This window comes from Perna viridis, chromosome 3, assembly GCF_037379345.1.
Source record: "Perna viridis isolate PV_CMFRI_1.1 ecotype Kerala chromosome 3, ASM3737934v1, whole genome shotgun sequence".
Taxonomy (NCBI): Eukaryota; Metazoa; Mollusca; class Bivalvia; order Mytilida; family Mytilidae; genus Perna; species Perna viridis.
Window position 1 is genome coordinate 773,942 of NC_142447.1, and position 17,596 is coordinate 791,537.

The 17,596-nt window shown below is 33.9% G+C and overlaps 1 protein-coding gene across 3 annotated transcripts in view; it reads left to right on the plus strand.

Moving 5' to 3' along the window:
* The window catches only part of LOC148620564 (fibrillin-2-like), a 90,690-nt gene that overhangs the window by 51,332 nt on the left and 21,762 nt on the right, over nt 1-17,596 (plus strand). For all 3 annotated transcript variants that reach the window (XM_088574219.1, XM_088574221.1, XM_088574220.1), the window contains 14 exons: nt 911-1,033; nt 1,563-1,685; nt 2,370-2,540; nt 5,792-5,863; nt 6,296-6,415; nt 6,941-7,066; nt 7,330-7,539; nt 8,620-8,748; nt 10,307-10,435; nt 10,711-10,836; nt 12,930-13,052; nt 14,093-14,218; nt 15,085-15,210; nt 17,029-17,154. In XM_088574219.1, coding sequence (XP_088430345.1) covers nt 911-1,033; nt 1,563-1,685; nt 2,370-2,540; nt 5,792-5,863; nt 6,296-6,415; nt 6,941-7,066; nt 7,330-7,539; nt 8,620-8,748; nt 10,307-10,435; nt 10,711-10,836; nt 12,930-13,052; nt 14,093-14,218; nt 15,085-15,210; nt 17,029-17,154 — 1,830 coding nt within the window. The remainder of the gene's footprint in view (nt 1-910; nt 1,034-1,562; nt 1,686-2,369; nt 2,541-5,791; nt 5,864-6,295; nt 6,416-6,940; nt 7,067-7,329; nt 7,540-8,619; nt 8,749-10,306; nt 10,436-10,710; nt 10,837-12,929; nt 13,053-14,092; nt 14,219-15,084; nt 15,211-17,028; nt 17,155-17,596) is intronic.

Genomic DNA, 17,596 nt, shown 5'->3' on the forward strand with positions numbered 1-17,596 from the left:
TTTCAAATCCAAATTTTACCATTATGATTTTATTTGTTTGTCTCCTGCAGCAACACGGAGTGGACACATAGGAATGCTGGTGTCCGTCCATCCAGGCATCCGAAGCTTGTGGACACAACTCTTCAGAAACAGCTGAATGGAATTTGACCAAATTTTGTAGGATTGTTTGTCACCATATGTAGTTCACCATACTTAACCGCTATTTTGTTTCAACAATTTTTATGGGAGTTGTGGGACTTTGTTCATTTTTAACATAATTCGCATAGGAACACATTGTGGACGCAACTCCTCAGAAACCACTGAACGTAATTTGACCAAATTTTGAGGATTGTTTGTCACCATATGTAGTTCATCATACTCAACTGCCATTTTTATTCAACAATTTTTATGGGAGTTATGGGACTTTGTTCATTTTTCACATCATTCGTATAGGAACACCTTGTGTAAGCAACTCCTCAGTAACCGCTGAACGTAATTTGACCAAATTTTGTAGGATTGTTTGTCACCATATGTAGTTCATCATACTCAACTGCCATTTTGATTCGACAATTTTTATGGGTGTTATGGGAGTCCTTCAATTCTTAACTTAACTTAATTTGATTCATTCAAATACATTAACCTTGAATGGCCACATGGACTTGTGAAAACACATAAGTTTTGAATCTGCTATTTATACAAGTGTCAAACATTTGTAATTCAACTCTTTCTACAGCGGTGGAGGACATATGGCTACTCGCAGCATTCTTGTTTTAATTGTATATTTACTTCTGATTTTGCCTAGTAAAATCATCCCTGATAGTGAAATTAATAAAACAGATATAGTGGAAATGTTCCTGAAATATCAATGCACATAAATTAATGCTTTATCAAATTTATGTTAGATTCTAAAGAATGTTTTTATATATTTCAGATATTGATGAGTGTATTTTCAAACACCTGTGTGTAAATGGGCAGTGTGAGAATACCTATGGACACTTTAGATGTAACTGTAATCAGGGTTATAAACTAGATCAGACTGGGGGAAACTGTACAGGTAATGACAATTTATTTCATGTGGTAACACTTGAAATTATAAGCACTGGTAAGTAATTTGTCCTTTGTTTCTAAAAGCAGGAGCTAAAGAATTTTACTGTCTGTCTGCGAACAGGTTGTCTTTGTTTCCTTTAATTGTGGACTTACATAGAAGACTTTTGGGTTGTAAAGTCAAGGTGACCATTACTATAAATAGATTTATAAAACAAGTTCTATTTGAGCGGTCAAAATACATTGATTTACACAACTTCCTGTTGTGATGTTACAGTTGTTGCCTTTTTTTTTTTAAAAACTTTTATTTTCTATCAAACTTTTGTTGTAATATGAAGACAATAGCATTGCACTGACTTGACAAAAACTTCGATATGCAAATTTTGCTGAAACTGATGAAAATGCCAGGTTGATATTGTATTTGCCTGCAGCTCATCTGTACATCAGTTTTATGTCGTCAGTGCATTGTTATTGTTTGTTCATACTTAATGCATGCATTTATTATTTGACAGTAAAATAGATGCATGTGTCTGTTACAGATATTGATGAGTGTTTGAACCCAGACAACTGTAGATATGGAACATGTATTAACACCAATGGGAAGTACATCTGTCAGTGTCCACCTAACTTCACTCTGACACCTTCAGGGACAATGTGTCTAGGTATGTAACAGTTAGTATTAGAGGGAAGTCGTTAAGTCAACGTTATAACCCTACTCAATTAGTAGGTGGTGTATGAGAATCAACTTGTCATTCTGTCTAGCGGAATTCCTTTGCATTTATCTCTTTTGATTGATTGATTGATTTTAAATCTGCTATTAGGCTTTATATTAATGGGACATAGATTGCACATGATTTTTGTTGCTGTTGGATGTAAACTTTCTGTTTTGTTGGATTTTGCCATATTTCACTTTAGTAGTATGCTTTACCTTGTACAACATTTGTAACTGTATAAGTAGTGTCTGTATGGGATTCTCTGCCTACCCATCTGAACTGGTGACAGCTCAAATTATCGTAATGTTTGTTTTTGTCATCACTTACGTTGGTTTTAGTCAATTTTACATGCAGTCTACAGTGTCCAGAACATTGAGTTAATATGCCCAAAATATAAGTCTTCAATCTTCAAATCAATCAAGTGTACGTGTAATTATTTTTGCACTATGGATATGGAACAAGAACAAAATGTCTATGTCATACTTTACCAATTTCCTATAATTTAATACAGCAACCTATACCAAATGTTGTAATGGATTTGATATTTTAGAAGTATAGAACTGTACAAAAAACTTAGCACACAACACAGAACTCTTCATTAATTAATGTTTCTGTACTATTTGCTATTGTCAGATCTTAGGACTGGTACATGTTACTTGGAAGGACCAGTTGGTACTCGGGGAATTGGTAGATGTCGAGGTGAAATTGGCAGGGACATGAAACGATCAGCTTGTTGTTGTTCTGTGGGTAAAGGATGGGGTGAAGTGAGGGGCATGTGTGAGCACTGTCCTAGAGAAGGCTCTAGTAAGTTATTGTTTCTTACAGTTGCGATCACTTCTAACCTCTCTTAAATTCGGTCAGAATCTGTCAGGAGTTCTGTTCTTCAACAGCAGGTAGAACAGAAATCCTGACAGATTCTGACAGGGTCTGACAGAGGCTGTCCTGGGTCAGGACACATTTTGCCCTATTCCCTGACAGAGGCTGTCCTGGGTCAGGACACATTTTGCCCTATTCCCTGACAGATCTTAACAGAAACTGTCCTGAGTCGTGTCAAAGAAAATAGGAAAAGCTGTTCTAAACTGTCATACCCCTGGACAGTTCCTGACACAAAATTTTCTATTCCATGTGACTTAATTTAGAACAGGGAGTCCGCAATTAATAAATGAAACTGTGTAACTAATGTAAATTAGCGAATTCGATTAGGAAAAAAAATAATTATCTAATTATAAAGTTAAAGGTCTATGTTTCTGTTCTAATATAAGTGTATAAGTGGTAACCGATAACTTTCAGATGTTTGGTTATTCTCACAAAGTCCAAGATTGACAAAGTACTTTTTGAGTGAAAGCTACTTTTAATAACATAAAGGTCACAAATCATTCTAAACAATGTTGAAATTGACAATTTTAGCATTAAATGGGTGACTGATGCCTAAATATTTCGGTCGAAATTCTTCAAAATGCCACTTTTAGCTACAAATACGAGTGTTAACGCTTCCAATTTACCTGCATGGTCTTATATGTAGAAAATGTAGACTTTAAAAATGTTAGTTTCATATTAGTGACTGGCACCTTTATTTAAGTAAAAATTCTAACAATTCTGAACAATGTATGAGTGCGAGCAGTTTTATTTTTTATAATGGTCTAAAACTATTGACTAAAATGCTTATTTTTTTTCAATGCGAGAGCTTATAATTTCCATAAGGTTCTAAAATTATAGACTAAAATGTTAAATTTTTCATTATAACTATCATATAGTGGCTGTGACATATTATTTTGAGTCAGAATTCTTCAAAAATGTCATATTCTTGCAAAATGTATGAGTGCGAGCACTTTTGATTTCCGTGAGAGTGTAAAATTATTAACTAAAATGCTAAATTTTTCAATATAACTACCATGTGGGTGACTGCGACTTACATATTTCAGTCAAAATTCTTGAAAAATGTCATATTCTTTCAAAGTGTATGAGTGTGAACACTTTAAAGTTCATAAAGGTCTAAAATTTCTGTATAAATTATTTAAAATTGTCAGTATATATAGGTACTTTGTACTCTGTATCATACCGGTGTCTAGATCTAGATCTGCAACCAAAAGAATTCAGTACAAATTCTTTAAAGTCAGGGGCGTAGCAATATTTTATGTTGGTACTGCATGCCATACATGAAAGTTGGATAAAAAATTGAAAAAAAAATCAAATTTAAACATAGTGAGGCTTCCTTACTGTCGTACAAATCAAGATTCGGGTGCTAAGCATTTTTTTCGGAATCATGTATATGTACTGTATGTAATTCAGGCAAAGAGAAATATTCTCAAGCTAATGACTGTCAGAATCTGTCAGGAACTCTTCTAATCTATGTATCTGTTCTACCTAGAACAGTTCCTGAAAGAAGGGTGTCAGGACCCATGACAAATTATGACAAAGCTTGTCCCAAGCCCTGACAGACCCTGACAAGGTGTGTTGCAGGTCAGAACAGTTTCTTACAGTTTAGAACTGTTCTATGACAGCGAATCCTGACAGGATTTAAGAGAGGTTAGAAGTGGTCGCAACTGTATTTAATCTGTTGGTAAAGGATGGGGTGAAGTGAGGGGTATGTGTGTGCAGAGTCCTAGAGTAGGCTCTAGTAAGTTATTGTGTCTTATTGAGTCTGTTGGTAAAGGATGGGGTGAAGTTAGGGGCATGTGTGTGCAGAGTCCTAGAGTAGGCTCTAGTAAGTTATTGTGTCTTATTGAGTCTGTTGGTAAAGGATGGGGTGAAGTTAGGGGCATGTGTGTGCAGTGTCCTAGATTGATTGATTGATTGTTTGTGTTGAACATCCGAGCAGCAATATTTCAGCTATATCCAGGCAATGAACATGAAATGGATGATAAAATGAACACGAAATGATGATGAAATGAAAAATGGGATGGGACACAAGGATAAAAAGGTTGACAAATTTTGATTGCCACTGGAAATAGGGAGAGATGGAAAGGGTTGGGCAATTTAGCCTCCTGTGGTGGATTGCAAAGGTTCCTACTCCAATATAATACCACAGCAGGGTTCTTTAACAGGTGAGGAACGTGGCATTTTTTCCAACACAAACACCACTATGGTCTGCAGTCAGGTTTTCCGTATTATGGCCCAACGACATAGCATGCCAGGGGTACCCCATTCCACCACCTGGGACACACAACCCAGTTGCTCAGTGCGCAGAGCTCCCTAATCCCGACCAGGGATGGTTTTTTTTTTGTTAAATTTTTTGTTAAAATGATATATATAGAAAAACAGCATTTTAAAGTGGAGACAGAAATATCATTTCTTACAAAAGAGACAAAAAAAATTTCTATGTATAACTGCAAGATTTCTACATCTCACCAACAGATTTAGGTAGAACTTATGCACTTTCCCATAATAAAAGTTGACTCAATTGGTTAAAGAGTTAGTGAACAATTTTATCTTGCCAGCATATGTTTGAAAATTTTTTTTTAAAGAATAATTTTATGGAGAATAACTGATGATGAATATTTTTTGCATTTTGCTTATATTCAGTGACTATTTTGAATTGACTTATTTTTTACATCTGTTCATGATGTATCACTAACCATGTGCATGTAGATATGTCATGATCAGCTGTTAAATGTTTGTCATTCAAATTCAGTTATTAATGAGGAAAACAAATTGGAAGTGAGAAAAGAATCAAACACCAGTTTTTCTCACACCATTGGGAAATCTCAATCTCGCGCCATTGGGAAATCTCAATCTCACATCATTGGGAAATCTCAATCTTGGCTAAGATATAATAGTTAGTCCTGATAGGACAATTAGTGACAGATAGGGCAAGTTGTGATGTTCTAGTGAGACTTAGTGACAGATAGGGCAAGTTGTGGTGTTCTAGTGAGACATTCAAACTGAGGATATTCTCGTTATCTACAATGTCACAATTTATTTGGTGTAATATCATCATGGGAAATTGCAGATATTTTTAGTATATTTTCGGTAGTCTGAAATAGAAAATATCAGGCAGTAAGAATGATGAAAAAAATGATTAAGTTGACAATTAACTGATTTACTGTACCTTTCAGGTGAATACAAGTCATTATGTCCAGGAGGTGGAGGATTTATTGTAGGCAATGATACTAATGGACAAGTTGGTGGTATGGATTAATATATAGCTATTGTGTCGTCAAAACTAAACATGGTTGTCATGGCAAACAAAAAAGTATGGATTTTACACAAAAAAATTATATAGTATTTATATATTATACGTCCTTTTCTGAAACCATGAAATTTTTTTTCCTGTAACAATGTGTTATAAATATCAAAAAGATTTAAATGTTGGAGAAAGACTTATAAGTTACAATACATATTGTTTCCCATTTTTTGTTTTACACCAAAAAAAAATAAATATATAAGTAAATGGTGAAAGTTTTTTAGTGTTTAATTTAAAATTTCCAAGATGATTAAATATGGTTCAATAGAAAATATGGTCTGGTAGTTCACATTTCATCAGAATGTGATTGGTCATAAATCATTTATTTAATTTCTCCTCTAAACTGGCATCAGTGTATAATAATTTCCCCCCACAGATATTGATGAATGTGCTGTGATACCAGGGCTCTGTGAAGGGGGAGAGTGTCAGAATACATTTGGGTCTTACATCTGTATATGTCCTACTGGATATAGACTGGATGGACATCGCTGTGTTGGTAAGTTTATCACTTGGAAGAAGTTATTTAACTTTCTTAATTAAAGACCAGATATTATTGTTCTTTCATTACATTCAGTCAGACGGAGCTTGTCTGCTGGGCGACATAATTTCAAGTTTTTTTTTCTGTGCAACATATCAAAAGGACAGGTAAACTTCACTCCAGTTCAGTTTTTGAAAAAGCTTGCCTGCTTGGCCCATAGGACACATTTTCTTATTTTTATTTCTGATATATACACATATTAAAAACTTGTGCCTAACAATTTAAAAAATATATTTTAAAAAAATCAATTACAAGAAAAAAGAACTAGTTTAAGACCTAATTTAACTTAAAAAATTATCAAAGAGGTTTTGATTCTTTTGTGATAGAACTTAATGAGAAAGTTTGAAGACAATTTATTGCACCCTTGAGTAATCTTTTTTGCTTCCCACTGAATTGGTTTTCTTCCCTTTTTTTATAGAAAAAAAACACAGTGGTAGTAATAGGATTAATAATTGTTAGTGATTTTGTCATTTTATGCTATAGATATAGATGAATGTAGTGAAGACCCCACAATATGTGGAGAAGGTACATGTGCCAATATCCAGGGAAGCTTTAAATGTATGTGTCCAGATGGCTATGTGCCAATGATTGGAGAAAAAGGATGTATGGGTAAGATTTATTCAGATATTTTTGAGTAATTTAAAGACTAAGATAACTTTATAAAACAAATACTGATGCAGAAGTCTTCATCATGTTCTAGTATTTCCCATTTTGCATTAAATTAGTAAGAGAAAATATGTCTTTTAAAGGTGAAAATCTAATATCTCTCTTGGAAGTTGGTTAATAAAATTTTGAAGATTATGGACCAGTGTAATGTTAACTAAAGAAGACTGAATTATACCTGTAAAGTTTCAAAAGTAATCGTTTTTCAGACATGAGGAAAGGAAACTGTTATTCTACATATTTCACCCAGCTTCGACCACCATACAGATTGGTTTGTGAGAAACCCCTGTCATCCAATATGACAAAGAAGATGTGTTGTTGTAGTTCCTTGGGTAAAGCTTGGAATTCTCCATGTGAAGTCTGTCCAGAACCAGGCACTAGCGGATACAGCGATCTATGTGGTCCTAGAGATCTTAGCAGTAAGTAAAAAAATTGGGGTGTCTAGAACAGGGCACTAGGGGGTACAGTGATCTATGTGGACCTAGAGATCTTAGTCATAAGTAAAAAAAAGTTATGGTGTCAGGAACGAGGGCCTAGTGGGTACAGTAATCTATGTGGACCTTGAGATCTTAACAGTAAGTAAACAAGTCAGGGTGTCCAGAATATGCCATTGTTTGTGGCCTATGACCTTGAACTTTGACCTGAAGGTCAATTTCCTGTTTTTTTTTCATTGACAAACTCATGTACAGAATATATTTGATTCCATACTTTCTCAACTGTTGAATATTTCTATAGAATATGAGTGCCGCATTAAAAATTGAAACTTTTGGGTTGGTAAGCTTTTCTTAAATCCATTTCATATATAAGGCTTAATTGTCACATCTCAATGATTTCTAGTTCACTGTTAATGTATTAAACAATTTTGTACACTTATTTCTTCATCTAATAATGGTGATTTTAAAGGTTTATTTATGACTGTAGTATTGTTCAAATGGTCTCAAAAAGCAGTAAGTTTCTGTATTAAAAAGCATGAAATAATTATTGAATTTTTTAACCAGAAAAAATCTTTCTAGACAGCTAGAGGACTAAGTTGTGTGGAACTCAAATCATCTACAGACTTGGGTAATAAATACTCAAAAAAAAAAAAAAAACTCACTTGAGTGGGCAATAAATAGTTAAGGAAATGCCACCATCACTGATTTGTTTTCATGAAGTGTGGTCTGAAAACCTAGGAAGATTTCCTTGGTTTTGGTCAACCAAAATACCCATCATTTATGATCACCTGCAAACAAGGTTTGGAGCTTTATAGGAATCACCCTGTTTATATGTCCATTTGGTTGTCTCTCAAAATATATTATGAAGTAAGACTTTCCTTTAACTTCTTTTTGGATTTTGATGAAATTTTGTGTGAATATGCATAGGTGAAAACTGTGTTTGGTCAGTTTAATGCGGGACTATCCAATTTAAGGGAATAAGATGATTTTAAACATCAACTTGGGTTGATTGATATATATATTTTTTTAGCTTACCATTTCTATTTAATTTCTTCTTTTTTTCAGCTGTGAATGAATGTGAGATATTTGGAGACAATATCTGTAAGAATGGACAATGTTTTGACACTAGGGAGAGCTTTAGATGTCAGTGCAACACTGGTTACCTGTACAACCCAACTACATTTAACTGTGAAGGTATGGCTATATTTGTTAAATAGCTGTTTAACTCTACAAATTTCATAATTTGGATTGATTTTCACCATTAGTTAGCATTACAGATTGAAAGTGTGAGGAACTCCATACAAAATGTGTAGAGAATCACAAAGTTCAAGATCATTACAGGAAGATATAAGAAATTACAGTAAAAACTATTGAATATTAAGTTATGAGTAAACAGATCTGTGACTACTGAATGGGTAAACAGATCGGTGACTATTGTATGGGTAAATAGATATGTGACTGTTGAATGGGTTAACAGATCTGTGACTATTGAATGGGTAAACAGATCTGTGACTATTGTATGAGTAAACAGATCTGTGACTATTGAATGGGTTAACAGATCTGTGACTATTGAATGGGTAAACAGATATGTGACTATTGAATGGGTTAACAGGTCTGTTACTATTGTATGGGTTTACAGATCTCTAACCATTGAATGGGTTAACAGATCTGTGACTATTGTATGGGTTAACAGATCTGTGATTATTGAATAGGTAAACAGATCTCTTAACTATTAAATGGATAAACTGATCTGTGACTATTGTATTGGTAAACAGATCTCTGACTATTGAATGAGTTAACATATCTGTGACTATTGAATGGCTTAACAGATCTCTGACTATTGTATGGGATAACAGATCTGAGACTATTGTATGGTTTTGCAGATCTCTAACCATTAAATGGTTAAACAGATCAGTGACTATTGAATGAGTTTAAAGATCTGTGACTGTTGTATGGGTTTAGAGATCTCTAACCATTGAATGGGTTAACAGATCTGTGACTATTGTATAGGTTTACAGATCTGTGACTATTGTATGGGTAAACAAATCTGTGACTATTGTATTTGTAAACAGATCTGTGACTATTGTATTTGTAGACAGATCTGTGACTATTGTATGGGTAAACAGATCTGTGACTATTGTATGGGTAAACAGATCTGTTACTATTGTGTGAGTAAACAGATCTCTGACTAATATTGGGGTAAACATATCTCTGATTTTGAATGGGTTAAGAGATCTGAGACTTCTGAGACTATTGAATGGGTTAACAGGTCCGTGACTATTGTAAATTAAAAAAAAGATATTGCCTACCTTTGTTGTCTACCATTGCTACTTGGAAGATGACTAAGAAATACTGGTGTCTGTCGAGTCACTTTTGTGGACATATCTCCTTGGAAACTGCTTGATGGATTTTTTTAAAAATTTTGTGGGATTGTTAGACACATTTGTAGTCGCCATTTTGATTTGGCAAACTTTACAGAGGTTATGGGACTTTTGCACTTTAATTTTTTTTTAGCGATGGTAGGGAACATATTGCTACAAGTTGCTTGTTATTATTGTTATGTCGGTTACAACATGAACTTATTAGATTATTGATGTTACAATTTTCAGTTAAATCTCATTTTGATAATGAAATTCAGTTTTTCATTTTTCATAGCAATATTATTTTGTTCACAATTGTTGTGCAATAGTTTCTATTGTTACAGTAGAAATGTCCTTGTTGATTCTATTCCGAACATGTCTTCTAATTATAGATGAAGATGAATGTAGAAGACAGTTATCACCTTGTGCAGGAATAGCTCAATGTCTTAACACTCCTGGAAGTTACTTCTGTAGATGTCCTCAAGGATACAAATTAACCTCTGACCTCCATAGTTGTCAAGGTATTCATGTGAAAACATGCCAATTAGATTTATACTTAAAACAGTTTTGTTTTCTTTGCATATTGGGTATGTATGGAAAGACTTTTCTTAGAACTAGATTTTGGGAGCTAGCATGTTAAGATTCTGACCAGGGAACACATATATAAATGGGTCTTTTTGTTTCATATTAAGCATTAATTTTCTGCCAATTAAAATTAAGCTGCAACCCTGAGTGGGTCTTTGGTGTATTAACATTTTTTTACTTAATATCTTGAAGCCTATAAATCTACTTATAGATGTTGATGAATGTGCTGACATCAGTGGTATTTGTGCTAATGGAGAGTGCACCAACTTGGATGGAAGTTTTAGATGTATCTGTAGACCTGGCTATAGACTGAATCAAAACAGAGATTCTTGTTTAGGTAATCTGAGTGTACATACACTCTCGGGAATCAGAACAGAGATACCTGTTTAGGTAATCTTCTGAGTGTACTTACCCTCTCAGGAATCGGAACAGAGATTCCTGTTTAGGTAATCTGTCTGAGTTTACTTACACTCTCAGGAATCAGAACAGAGATTCTTGTTCAGGTAATGTGTCTGAGTGTACTTACACTCTCAGGAATTAGAACAGAGATTCTTGTTTAGGTAATGCGTCTGAGTGTACTTACACTCTCGGGAATCAGAACAGAGATTCTTGTTTAGGTAACCTGAGTGTACTTACACTCTCGGGAATCAGAACAGAGATTCCTGTTTAGTAATCTTCTGAGTGTACTTACCCTTTCAGGAATCAGAACAGAGATCCTTGTTTAGGTAATCTGTCTTAGTGTGCTTACACTCTCAGGAATCAGAACAGAGATTCTTGTTTAGGTAATCTGAGTATACTTACACTCTCAGGAATCAGAACAGAGATATTTGTTTAGGTAATCTGAGTATACTTACACTCTCAGGAATCAGAACAGAGATTCTTGTTTAGGTAATGTGTCTGAGTGTACTTACATTCTCAGAAATAAAAACAGAGATTCTTGTTTAGGTAATGTGTCTGAGTGTACTTACACTCTCAGGAATCAGAACAGAGATTCTTGTTTAGGTAATCTCTCTGAGTGTACTTATACTATCACTATCAGGAATCAGAACAGAGATTCTTTTAAGGTAATCTGTCTGAGTATACTTTCATGCTCAGGAATCAGAACAGAGATCCTTGTTCAGATAATGTGTCTGAGTGTACTTACACTCTCAGGAATCAGAACAGAGATTCTTGTTTAGGTAATCTGAGTATACTTACACTCTCAGGAATCAGAACAGAGATTCTTATTTAGGTAATCTGTCTTAGTGTACTTACATTCTCAGAAATAAAAACAGAGATTCTTGTTTAGGTAATGTGTCTGAGTGTACTTACACTTTCAGGAATCAGAACAGAGATTCTTGTTTAGATAATGTGTCTGAGTGTACTTACACTCTCAGGAATCAGAACAGAGATTCTTGTTTAGGTAATCTCTCTGAGTGTACTTACACTATCAGGAATCAGAACAGAGATTCTTTTAAGGTAATCTGTCTGAGTGTACTTTCATGCTCAGGAATCAGAACAGAGATCCTTGTTCAGATAATGTGTCTGAGTGTACTTACACTCTCAGGAATCAGAACAGAGATTCTTGTTTAGGTAATCTGAGTATACTTACACTCTCAGGAATCAGAACAGAGATTCTTATTTAGGTAATCTGTCTTAGTGTACTTACATTCTCAGAAATAAAAACAGAGATTCTTGTTTAGGTAATGTGTCTGAGTGTACTTACACTCTCAGGAATCAGAACAGAGATTCTTGTTTAGGTAATCTCTCTGAGTGTATTTACACTATCAGGAATCAGAACAGAGATTCTTGTTAAGGTAATCTGTCTGAGTGTACTTACATTCTCAGAAATAAAAACAGAGATTCTTGTTTAGGTAATCTGTCTGAGTGTACTTACATGCTCAGGAATCAGAACAGAGATCCTTGTTCAGATAATGTGTCTGAGTGTACTTACACTCTCAGGAATCAGAACAGAGATTCTTGTTTAGGTAATCTGAGTATTCTTACACTCTCAGGAATCAGAACAGAGATTCTTGTTTAGGTAATCTGAGTGTACTTACACTCTCAGATGTGATCATCATGATTTTATTCTGCTGTAAGAACAGAATTCAGCTTTTTCAAAGCAGGATATTTCCATAACAATTTCTTTTTCTTTCACTTTTTTTGCACATTGAAGGTGATGTGGGTACTTTTTATACACTGCCACAGGAAGCAGTGAGGTCAAAATTTGTATGTCCATCTTTCGATCCTGCTGGAGTGTCCAGATGATTACTTGAGAATGTATCAATGAATTTTATAAAAATTTTGCACAATGTTAGAGGTTAACTTCAATTTTCAGAAAATCAAATAAGTAGTTTTTGAGTTGTTGGAACATTTTATTATCTCCCTTTTTTCTTGCCATTACTTGGTTAGGTATCACTTAAATGTGCCATTAATGACCTGTTGTTACAGATATAGATGAGTGTGTTGCTCGACCAGGATTCTGTAGGAATGGTACTTGTGAAAATTTGGAAGGAGATTTCCGTTGTCATTGTAATGATGGATTTGTCCTGTCTGAATCCAAGGACTGTGAGGGTATGGATGAAAAATGTTTTATGTTTTTATGTACAGGCTCACCTAAGAATCATGCAAATAAACTGCCAAGTCGAAATTAATTGAATAGCCTAAAATATTGAAGTAAGTTACATTTATCATAAAATATCATTAAGAGTTATATCTAAATTTGAGAAAATAAAACCTGTGATTAAAAATGTGATCATTTAACCTCCAGGCATTAATTTGATTTCTGGGAGAGTTTTCCTGCCATTTTACATTTTGTAAGTTTTTCAACAGATTCATGTGAGAAATGAATTCTCCTTTAGATTATTCTTGATTTAGATAATTTTTCTACTCTCTATGGTAAAATTAAAGATTTGAACTTGTTCTCTAGAGCTCTTAATTTTACCATCTGAACTGGAGAAAAATGAAAAATTAAACCTTTCATAATGAAAAAAGAATCTTTATGTAACACATAATATAAATATATCCCATTATTTTTGTTCACTACACATTATATGACCAGTCATTATATTCCTTCACATTCCCAGCTTTTTTATCACTATATAGTGGAGATCATGGAGATGTTTCTGATATTAAGGATACTGACTAAAATATGAACTTATCCTCAGGTGCTTGATCTTTGGTGTACTTATACATACAAGCTCTTTAGCATCCATTATAACTGAGTGTGTTAAAACTCCTCATAGTTATTTTACTTTTGTTTTTCTTCCAAAAAAGGATGTTTTTTTACCAGCATGTTGAAGACAGTGAAGAGTATTTTTTTAATGTTAGCACCTCAGCAGGTATTCATATTAGATATTTGAATAATAGATATTCTGATGCACTGTGATCCTTATTGCATGTAAATACCATTCTAGTTATGTAAGAATTATTTTTTATCAGCGGCTCTTAAAGAGGCAAAATAAAACAGTACATGTGAAGAGAGAAATTCACCAAGAAAAGTTATTCAAACGTGCCATAGTATTAACAACCATAAGTGTATTAGTACTTACTAGGTAGTAAACTTTTGTATTCTATGTATGTACGATGCATTGAGCATTTCTGTTTTCTTGTAGATGTGAATGAGTGCCTGAACCAGGCTGGCTTGTGTCAGAATGGTCGGTGTGTCAACACTTTAGGAAGTTACACGTGTCAGTGTCAAACAGGTTTTAGACTGTCACCTGATAGTAGTAGATGTGTAGGTAGGTGGCACTGTTCAGATTAATGACTGGTATTGGACTCCTTACACAACTGTGAGCTATTGACCCTATTTGTGCTATAAGTTGTAGGAATCTCAATTTGACTGATGAATGCAATATTTTTTTCATTTCTTTAAACATTTTCCCAAAAGTGATCTTCACAAGCTGGAAATCCAATGGCTTGAATACCCTAGATTTCTCAAACACACTTTGAAGTACCAAAATCTTCAAAAAGTGGGGTGATTTTTTTAGGTAATTTTAATTTAGCATGGTACTGATGAAATTCAGGGATGTTCTGAAGTCAGCAAGATATACTAGTAAAAAACAAAACGTTAATGAAAACACAATATTGACCTAGGAACTTGAAATCCATCAGTTTAAAAAATCAAACAGTAATTTAATATCTACAAAACAAATGATTGAAAATTATCCTATAAATACCACACTTTGTAAAAATTAGACAATTTCTAAAAATAAACTCAAACTCATACCAAGACATAAAAAATTTCAGAAATCTCAAACCTTCAGTTTCTTGAACTCCCAATAACAAATTAAATTCAATATTTTCTTGGTGTTCAAGCTATCAAGGATCTTCCCCTTGCAAATGACATAATAGTGTCATATCTCCCTCTCCAGTAAATTACAGAAGAGGAATTCTCTGTCCTCTATTTTTGATGTTGATATCTAAATTATGTTAATATTTCAGACATTGAGAAGTATTCTATTGACCTATATATTTTTAGGACTACTGAAAGATTATCTGTTGGTTTCTGACATTGATAATATGTTCTACCGAGGAAACATTGAGAAGCTTGATAAGCTATATCGGATAGAACATTGCTTATGTTTATTTTTTATGTCTGTTTCAGATCTGGATGAGTGTGTTACTGACCCAAATATATGTCAGAATGGTATATGTAGAAACACTGAGGGATCATATAAATGTTTCTGTGATGAAGGGTACACACTGTCTTCTCGGGGAGAGATCTGTGTCGGTAGGTCATAATTGCTTCAGTGATTTCCCAAGTTTGATTTAAGAGGTGTTTTTTTCACTTAAAATAGGTATTATATATATTTTTTAAGGGTATAACTGTATGATAAATGCTGGAAAATGTTCTTTTAAAAATGGAACCTATGAACAAAAAACTCGAGAAAAAAAAAGTCACTTGAAACATAATATATGCTCATTTATTAGTGAATAGAAACCACACCTGAAAATGAACCCTGTTACTGTGAAAGTACTATTCTTCTTGGGGTACCAATTTTTAGCTCACTTTGCCATAAGGCCATGTGAGCTATTACCATCACTTGGCATCCGTTGTCGTTGTTAACAATTATACAAAACTCTTCTTCTCTGAAACTACTGGACCAATAAGAACCAAACTTGATATGAAGGTTTGTTGGGGTTTCGTATATTGAACTGATGTTGGGATATTTAGATTCGTCAAAAAACATGGGCACCATTACTAAAAATAGAACATAGGAGCCGGACAGTAGTTGTTTGCATATATCTCCAAAACTGTAAAAGTGTTCAGCATGATGAGATCTATCTGTGGTCAAATTTTCATTTTAATATGTTAAGCCATGTTGGAGTTATTGCCCTTTTTCGATGTTTTTTTGCTATTTTGAATGTTATTTCTTTCAAAAATCTTCTTCTCTGACACCACTTGACCAATTGGAACCAAACTTGGTATGAATGTTCCTTGGGGTACCCTCACAAAACTGATGTGGAGATTTTTGATCTGTCGAAAAACATGGCTGTCGTTACTAAAAATAGAACATTGGAGTCAGACAGTAGTTTTTTGCATATATCTCCAAAACCGTTATGTTTAGCTAAATTTTGACTGGGTAAAAGTATTCAGCATGATGAGATCTATCTGTGGTCAAATTTTCATTGTAATATGTTAAGCCATGTTGGAGTTGTTCCTTTTTCGACATTTTTTTGCTATTTTGAATGGTTTTTTTTTTTTTTTCAAAAATCTTCTCCTCTGACACCACCTGACCAATTGGAACTAAACTTGGTATGAATGTTTCTTGGGGTATCGTGCACAGAACCGATAGGTTTAGCAAAATTATTTCTATAGCTGAAACGACCCTTCTTTTAAGGCCTTCAAAAGTCGTCAGGGATCAAAGTTGTCAGATGTCTCATGTAAGAGTTATTGCCCTTGAAAGATGAAAAATGACAGTTTTTTTTTTTTTTTTTTGCATTTTTCAGCCAATATCTTTTAAACTGTAAAAGAACCTTTCTATTGCTGAAATGATCCTTATGATAGTCCTACCAAAGTCTTGAGTAAAAATTGTTGGACAACTCCTTGTTAAATTTATTGCCCTTGAAAGACAAACTTGAACCAGGTGAGCGATTCAGGCTTCTGGGAGCCTCTTGTTTGTGATTTTCATGGGTAGTTCAAACCACGAAATTTGGTTCCCACGAATAGTCGATTCCCATTGATGTGTATACTGAAAACTTAAAAACCACAAATTCAAGAATCCACAAAACTTGTGTTTCATCACTGATCTACAAAAATTGGTATTCATGAATTAAAGTACTTTCACAGTAATTAGGTATTACAAAAATATTTATTGGGCCTGCAAAATTAAATAGTTGGCAAAATTATATATTAGTTAACATCATGAGACTCCATTACTGGTCTCTGTGAAAAAGTCTTGGTTTCATTTCAAATTGCATGTGTCAGTAGAGTCCAAAAGAAAAGAGCACCTGATGATCAGTCATTCTTTTCCTGTTGAATTTAAAAAAAAATAATAGAGTCTTACATTATTTTTTACATTTCCAGTCCTATTTGTTTCTACTTCAGATAAGGATGAATGTGTGACTGAGCCAGGACTGTGTGCCAATGGTAGATGTCAGAACACACGTGGTGGCTTTAAATGTATCTGTCCTCCAGGTTCTATGCTGACCCTGGATGGTAGAAGTTGTTTGGGTAAGGTTAAATTATTGCCTACAAAACAAGACACATGAACCAAGCTAGAGATGTTTTAAGACATGTACAATATTATTTCCACAATTTTTTTAAAACCAGTTATACAAGTAGAATACTAAATTGTCGGTTGATAAAACACTAACAGGAATATTCTTTGCACTAGTTCTTGTTAGTGATATATTTCTGCAGGCTGGAAAAATGCTGAGCTGAGAACATATTGTCAAAAATACAGAAAGCATTTCTTTTCTTTTTCACATATATGACTTTACTGGAAAAGTTATGTCTGTTTATTGTGGTATATGTGTGAGACACAGTGTCTGTTTATTGTGGTATATGTGTAAGACACAGTGTCTGTTTATTGTGGCATATGTGTAAGACACAGTGTAACTTGCAAAAGTAAATTAGTAGAGAAATTAAATTGACATTGACTTGAAAACAACTG